The sequence below is a fragment of the Psammomys obesus genome, unplaced genomic scaffold (assembly GCF_907164565.1).
Source record: "Psammomys obesus unplaced genomic scaffold, mPsaObe1.curated_primary_1811, whole genome shotgun sequence".
Classification (NCBI taxonomy): Eukaryota; Metazoa; Chordata; class Mammalia; order Rodentia; family Muridae; genus Psammomys; species Psammomys obesus.
The window spans coordinates 2,241,801-2,248,678 of record NW_026590405.1 but is presented as its reverse complement, the minus strand read 5'-3'; the positions used below and the strand labels follow the sequence as shown (position 1 = coordinate 2,248,678).

General features: G+C 48.6%; 1 protein-coding gene across 1 annotated transcript; it reads right to left on the bottom strand.

Moving 5' to 3' along the window:
* Nucleotides 1-930: 930 nt before the first annotated feature.
* Nucleotides 931-2,831, bottom strand: Cstb (cystatin B). The gene is made up of 3 exons (XM_055607161.1): nt 2,676-2,831; nt 1,526-1,627; nt 931-1,273 (listed from the first exon to the last, which is right to left on the bottom strand). The coding sequence occupies exons 1-3, from the start codon at nt 2,739-2,741 to the stop codon at nt 1,145-1,147; spliced, it is 297 nt and encodes a 98-aa protein (XP_055463136.1). The 5' UTR covers nt 2,742-2,831; the 3' UTR covers nt 931-1,144.
* Nucleotides 2,832-6,878: the final 4,047 nt, after the last annotated feature.

The following is a 6,878-nucleotide window of genomic DNA, read 5'->3' as shown; positions in this document are numbered from 1 at the left end:
TCCTAAACCCAGCTTCTGCCCACTGATTGCTCGCTCTGGTTGCTCATAGTCTGAGGGGATTCCCAGCCAATGCTGCTGATTCACCTCCCTGTTGGATGACACATTAGCCCCTGCTTGCACTGAGCCTCCTGAGAGGGAACAAGTCAGGGCTGGTGCAAAACAGGTTTCACTTTGCATGTTCTATCTGCCGTCTTTGGTGTTGGGGATCCAATCAGGGCATCCCCTGACTAGATACATTCTGCCTCTGAGTTAAACAGGTTTGTTCTTGAAGTCTTGAGTGGCACAGGAGGCACAGCCCATTATTCATTTTCACCACCACCTCCCTCCTCTCTGCACTCACTCCAGTTCGCTGGCCCAGAAACTTTCCCAGGCGAGCTCAGGTCATGTCGCTCAAAGAAGGGACTCTACCCACGGGGCCACTTCAGCTGTGAATAACTGTTTTTGCAGCTGGGGGTTAAACCGGAGCCTGGTACCAGTTTATAAACGGTTCAGTGGCTAAAGCGCTTGCTGTCATCCCTGTGACAGCAATCCCAGAGAGCCATAAAGTGGAAGGAGAGAGTCAACTCCAGCAGGGTATCCTCTGACCTCCATATGTACACAACAGCATGCATGTATGTGCTCATACACTGGCACATAAATGAAGAAGTTAAATAGCACGGAAGTAAAAACAAAACAAAACAAAACAAAACATTATTTGCCTTTTCTTGGCATAGCTACATTGCAACTGTGGGGGTTTTTTTGTTTTTGTTTTTTTGGTTTTTGTTTTTTGAGACAGGGTTTCTGTTTGTAGCCCTGGCTGTCCCAGGCTGGCCTCAAACTTAGAAATCCACCTGCCTCTGCCTCCCAAGCAATGGGATTAAAGGCATGCACCATCCAGGGGTGACTGTGATTTTTTTAAACTAAGGGAAAAATTCAAGACAAAAGACACAGTTTGTATAGTCTCTAAAAATATATAATATATTTAGAGAGAGATCATATACAGCTTTCTGAAAATAATTATTTGGACGAAAACAAAATACAGTGCAGTTTTGGAATCACAAAAGAAGCTGCTTAACTCCACCCCCTCAATCACAGAGGGGTATTTAACTTTGTGGTCCCAAACACAGATTGAAAAGATGAAGTATTTGGCAAAGGGGCTGTAGAATCAGAAGTAGGTCAGCTCATCATGTTTTTCTTTGTTGGTCTGGTAGGAAGACAGGGTCAAAGGCTTGTTTTCATGAGGGAGGGCTTCGAATACCCTCAGGTGCACGTATTTATCATCACCAACATCAACCTGGAAGCAGAGAAAGAGATGCCCCCGAGGGAAAGGTGAGGTTCCGGCCCCAGGCTCAACCCAGCCTTAGAAAGCTGAGTCTGGACAGGGCACCAGCAACTGGGCCAGTGATGATGTGATGCTTACCTCCTCCTTCAAGGCTGGGAACCCCAGCATCCCAAACTAACCCTCTCAGACTGAAGTTGCAGGACACTCTGCTCTACCATGGGATCACAGCCCCAGTTCTTTCCCAAGCCACTATTCAGTGCTCACCTTGATGAAGATGTTGAGGCCGGCCACTACCTGTTTCTTGAAGGATACGGCTTTAAAGACATCAAACTTCTGATTTTCTTTCTCTTCAAGCTGGGTCTTCACCTGGACAGTGGGCGAGAAGAGAAGGGCTCAGATTCATCCACAGGTGCCTCTCTCAGGAGTTTCCCTGCCATCTCTCAACACCATGTTCCTCATTGCTGGGGGTGTGGTAAGCTGCTGGCCCCTCTGATAAAGAGGAACACTGTACCTTCTTGTTTGAGACAGGGTTTCACTGTGTAGCTATGGCTGGCCTGGAGTTATGCAGTTCCAGGCTGGCTTCAAACTCAAGAGGGATTCGCCCGCCTCTGTCTCTTGAGTGTCGGTGTCCCATGACACCACACCTGGCCAGGGTTCCCTTTTAACTGGGCTCAGTTCAGTGTCAGGGGTGCAAATCTTTCCAGGCTGAGTGAGACCAGTGACAGACAACAGTTGAAAAAGGGTGGACATGTTTGACTTCTCTTGCTAATACCCTGAACCTCCCAAACCAGTATAGATTCTCTGCTCTGCTAACAGCCACAGAAAGGGCTGTCCGGACTCAGTAACCGGCTACTGAGCCTTCAAGTGTTCAACAGTCCCTTCCAGCCAGGTTCATCCTCTGGTTGCAGACTAGGGAATCTAAGCAAGTTCTGCAACTTTTGGGTTTTAACTTTTCTCCCCCGGGGCCTGGGAGGGGGTGAGTTCTGCCACGGAGTTATACAGTCCTAGCTCTTTATTTTAAGGAGACTACCACTGTACCCCAGGTTGGCTTTCATTAAGCCTCTTGTTTAGGCCTGGGCTTAAGGTAAGAGAAGGAGCCTCATTTTCGGGATAGCCTGGGCTCTAACCCTGAGAACTTCCTTCCTGAACTCTTAGGGACTGCCTCATCCCTCCACCGATTTCTGTGCGCGTTTCCTGAGAGGAGGGCGGCCCTCTTGCATGCAAGCAGCGGAGGATGCTGCTTAGTCCCGGTCCCTGAATGCCCCAACCAGGCCCAGAGTCCCAGCTCCCAGCCACAGGTGCGGACGGAAGCCTGCTACAGTGGGACCCGAGCCGATCTGGGCAGGCCAGTCCCTCAGGCCAGCGGGTCCCCGCATGCCCGCCTCCTGCTGGCCTGACCCGGGCCCAGCCTCACCTTGTCGGCGATCTCCTGCGTCTCGGCCGTGGCCGGCATCGTGGCGGATGGCGCACCACACATCATCTTGGCTGCAGTGGGCTGGGTGGGTACAGAGAAACTAAGGACAGAGCTAACTGGGAGCCCTAGGTGTCCCTACCCTAGAAAAACCTGGCTCGGCTCCGCCCCCCGGACGCGTGACACGTGACAAAGCGACGGGGCGGGGCGCCGCACCCTTCACTGTCATCACTCTCTGTTCCAGGCAAAGTCATGAGACCCGGACTGGGCGTGGGCGGAGGGTGAGGCCTGGTGGATACCTTACGCCCCTTCCCAGGATGGGCACCAAGTTGGCGGGGCGGAGGGGAAGGCTGGGATCCTGATTGCCCCTCAATGGGCGCGTGATTTAGGGGTATCTTTTACCCGTCCTCACAACGGACGCAGGGATGTGAGAGGATATCCCCTTCTTTCCGTGGAGTGGGTGGACACGAAGTCTAGCCTTGGCCATCTCAGTTCCGCCTTGCCCAGTGGACATAAAGTGGGGGCTGTGTGGGTCCCTATCCCTTCTTCCTTGGAGTGGGCACAAAAATAGAGAAGATGAGCCGGGCATGGTGGCGTACACCTTTAAGGAGGCAGAGGCGGGTGGATCTCTGAGTTCAAGGCCAGCCTGGTCAGCCCAGCCCGGAAAGCCGGAGCTATTACTTACAGAAGCCCTGTCTGGAAAAACGAAACAAAAACGACCCGGTTTCCCCCTGGTGAACTGAGTTTTCCAGTCCTGATAACCCCAAGAAATAAGAGTTTATCTGGAAATCCGATTCTTTCTGAATGAAATGGGTGTGTGAATAGCCTTGTTGGACTGCAGGAGATTGGGGATCCCAACCCACCACCGGGCACAGAGGTGGGTGGGCCAGACCCGACTTTTAGCCCAGCACAGGCTGGGCACCGTGAGGACCCCTAGTACGGCCACTGTGAGTGCTCTTGCTTGAGTGACCGTCAGGCCCAGTTCCCTTGCTGCTTGTGTTTCCATCTGAAAAAACAAAACAAAACAAACAAACAAACAAAGCAAACAGAATTTAGTAACTGGATAAGATGGCACACACCTGTTATCCTGACACTTGAGAGGCTAAGCAAGCTAGCCTGGCTACACAGTGAGACCTTGTCGGAAAAAAAATGAAAATGATTTGGGGCTGCAGAGGTAGGAAAGTGCTTGCCACTCAAGTATGGTGTGTCAACCAGAATTTTGGTCCCCAAAACACAGTTAAAGAGCCTAGTGAGGGGCTGGAGAGACAGCTCAGCAGTTAAGAACATTAGCAGCTCTTCCAGGGGACCCTCTTCAGCTCCCAGCACCCACAGAGTAGCTCACAGCTATCTTGTATGAGCTCCAATGCCCACTCTGGCCTCTGTGGGCACCAGGCATACAAGTGGTTCCCAGACATACCTGCAGGCTTGTGGTGTGGCAATAAACCCAAACTAAGATAGATGTTGATACCAGGGGCTGGAGTATTGCTGTGATTGACCATGTTTTGGTTGGAGGAATGTGGACTTGGGGACTTTGGATTAGAAAAACAGTTGCATGATTTAGTGGGACTTACTGGGCCATAGGAGTAGGAACATGGAAGACAGTGGTGATGAGGGTGATTTGAAATTTGGAGGCCTGGCTCAAGAGGTTTCAGAGGACAAGAATATTTGTATGTGGCCTAGAGACCATTCTTGTGATGGTGGCTTCTTTTATTTTTTCTTCTTGTCCAAAAAAGTTTTCCTGAGGTTAAATTGAAGAGTTTTGGATTAGTTGCATGGGCAGAGGAAATTTCAAAACAGCCTAGTATTGACTATGTTGTGTGGGTATTAGCATCCGGTCTTATGAAGATCTATAATGAAAAGGAGGAAGCGGAGCAAGGAAAATTACAAATGTATGATTCAAGGAGAAAAGGGGCACCAGAAAGTGTTCAAGGAAATAAACTAAAGAAAAGCCAGATGTTAAATGAAACAAAGGGAGTGGCGACTTCAGAACAAGATCCTACCCAGCTAAGCTTCCAACCTGTGAAAAGGAACTAAATGAAAGCTTAGAGCTGGGCATGGTGGGGCGTGCCTTTAATTCCAGCCCTAGTTTGAGGCCAGCTGAGTCTACAGATTGAGTTTCAGGACAGCCAAATTTAGGCAGTGAAGGAAACCATTGAAAACAGAAAGCTGGTGAAGATGTAATTGAACAAGAAGGCCATATTCCAAACCCAGCAAGCAGTGGAACTGGGCAGCTTTGGTCATGTGGTCCAGGCTTTAGAGTCAAGGATAGAAGAAAGGGATTATGGAATCTCCCTCTGAGGATAAGGAAAGTCGCTGAGGCCGACATACTTCAGGGGTGTCCCTGCATGGAGGCCTAGAGAGGCCACTGTGTGAACCTGTAAAGGCGAAGCCTGAATTGCTTTGGAGAACCCAAGATGTTAGAGATGTCAGAGCCATGGGATAGCTTCTGAGAAAAGCTGCTAACAAGGAGTGGAACCAGCCCAAGAGAAAGAAGTGTGTTACAGTCAACAAAGCTGAAAGGAGTTAAAGAGCTGAAGAACACTTTGATATTGACATGGAGACGCAGTTTGGAGTTTGCCCAGCTGGTTTTTGGTCTTGCTTTGGTCCCCACTTTGCTTCCTTTCCACACTTTTGGAATGTTTATGTATATATCCTATGCCAGTATGTGTTGGAAGCATGTGATCTGCTTTCTGATTTTGATTTTACAAGGGATTACAGTTAAGCATTACATGAGTCTCGGGAGATACTTTGAACCTCGGACTTTTAAACATATTTGAGACTGTTACAGACTATGAGGACTTTTGCATTAGGATATGGCTGTAAGCCTATGGGGGCCAGGGAGTGGAATGTGGTGGTTTAGAAAGAAAAAGCCCCCATGGGCTTGTAGAGATCCTCCTGCTGCCTGCGGATCAAGATATAGAACTCTCAGCTCTTTCTCCAGGACCATGTCTGCTTGTTTGCCACCGTGCTTCTTGCCATGAGGATAACGGACTAAACCTTTGAAACCCAAGTAAATATTTTCCTTTATAAGAGTCGCCATGGCTGTGGTGTCTCTTCACAGCAATAAAACTCTAACTAAGACATGGACAAAACACCCATACACAAAACAAAAACAAAAACAAAAACAACCCGAGACAGGTGGGATGGTTGACACTTATAATTTCTGCACTGAACATGAGGAGACAGGTGAATCCCTAAGGATGACAAGACAGACAGCCTGTGACAATGAGCCAGATGCCCGGGAGAGAACTTGTCTCAAAAAAATAAGGTGGACATCTCTTGAGGAATGACGCTTGAGTTTGAATTCTGGTCTCCATGTGCTTGCTTTCACATTTGTGCCCACACATGTACATGTTGGGGGTTGGTCTGGTGATATGTATTCTAATGCTAAATAATGTCCCCCATCATCTGGTTGCTATCCAAATGAGCACATTTTCATTTACACCAAGAGATGTTGTGTAAACCTTACTCCCCAAACTAAAGCTAGTTGGTTAATAAAATTAGCTAGGAGCCTGTAACTGGGCAGAAGAGAAGTAGGCAGGGCTTAGATTCCTGGGCTTGGGATCCAAGAGGAACCACCATGAGGCCGGAAGGAGAAGGAGGAAACAGATAATGTAGCAGGAGGAGAAGCCAGAGAGAAGGAAGTGGCCATGGGACAGTAAGGACCATGGGCACATGGCCGTGAGGGCTGGCCTGATGGAACAGAAACAGTCTGGACAGGAGCAATTATGACAAGTAACTTGGAGTATGTAGCTGGGAATTAGCAAAACAGCTTACAGGGTTGATATCTGCCCAGTTGTGATGCTTTAAAGCCTTTATAAATCATAGTCTCTCTATCTCGATTACTTGGGACCTAATTGGGGTAGAGAAGCCCTCTAGAGTTTAATGTTGTTTCAATAATACATACACGAATGCACACACATAACAATAAAGACTATTGGAGATTAAATTCCAGCCTCAGTAATAGTTCTGTTTGGGAGAAAAAGGAGGAAGAAGTGTTTAACCAGTTAAGGGTTTATTGATTACCTCCTAGTCTTCAGTAGCAAGGGAAACGATAGGAAATAGGGGCCCAGCATCCTGCAGAGTAGGAGGCATGTAGGCCAATTAGAGTTCTGCCTCCCATGCTGGGATTGCACTGAGTTGGCTGGCAAGGGACACCACATGAAGCAGACAGTGACTGTTCTGGGGCCCCTCTATGTGAGCCAT

Excerpts from the sequence above, each read along its gene's own strand:
- Cstb (XM_055607161.1), bottom strand. The coding sequence starts at position 2,741 with ATGATGTGTGGTGCGCCATCCGCCACGATGCCGGCCACGGCCGAGACG. Across the intron at positions 1,628-2,675 it reads CGCAGGAGATCGCCGACAAG|GTGAAGACCCAGCTTGAAGA; the intron begins GTGAGGCTGGGC and ends CCCACTGTCCAG. Across the intron at positions 1,274-1,525 it reads GCCTCAACATCTTCATCAAG|GTTGATGTTGGTGATGATAA; the intron begins GTGAGCACTGAA and ends CTCTGCTTCCAG.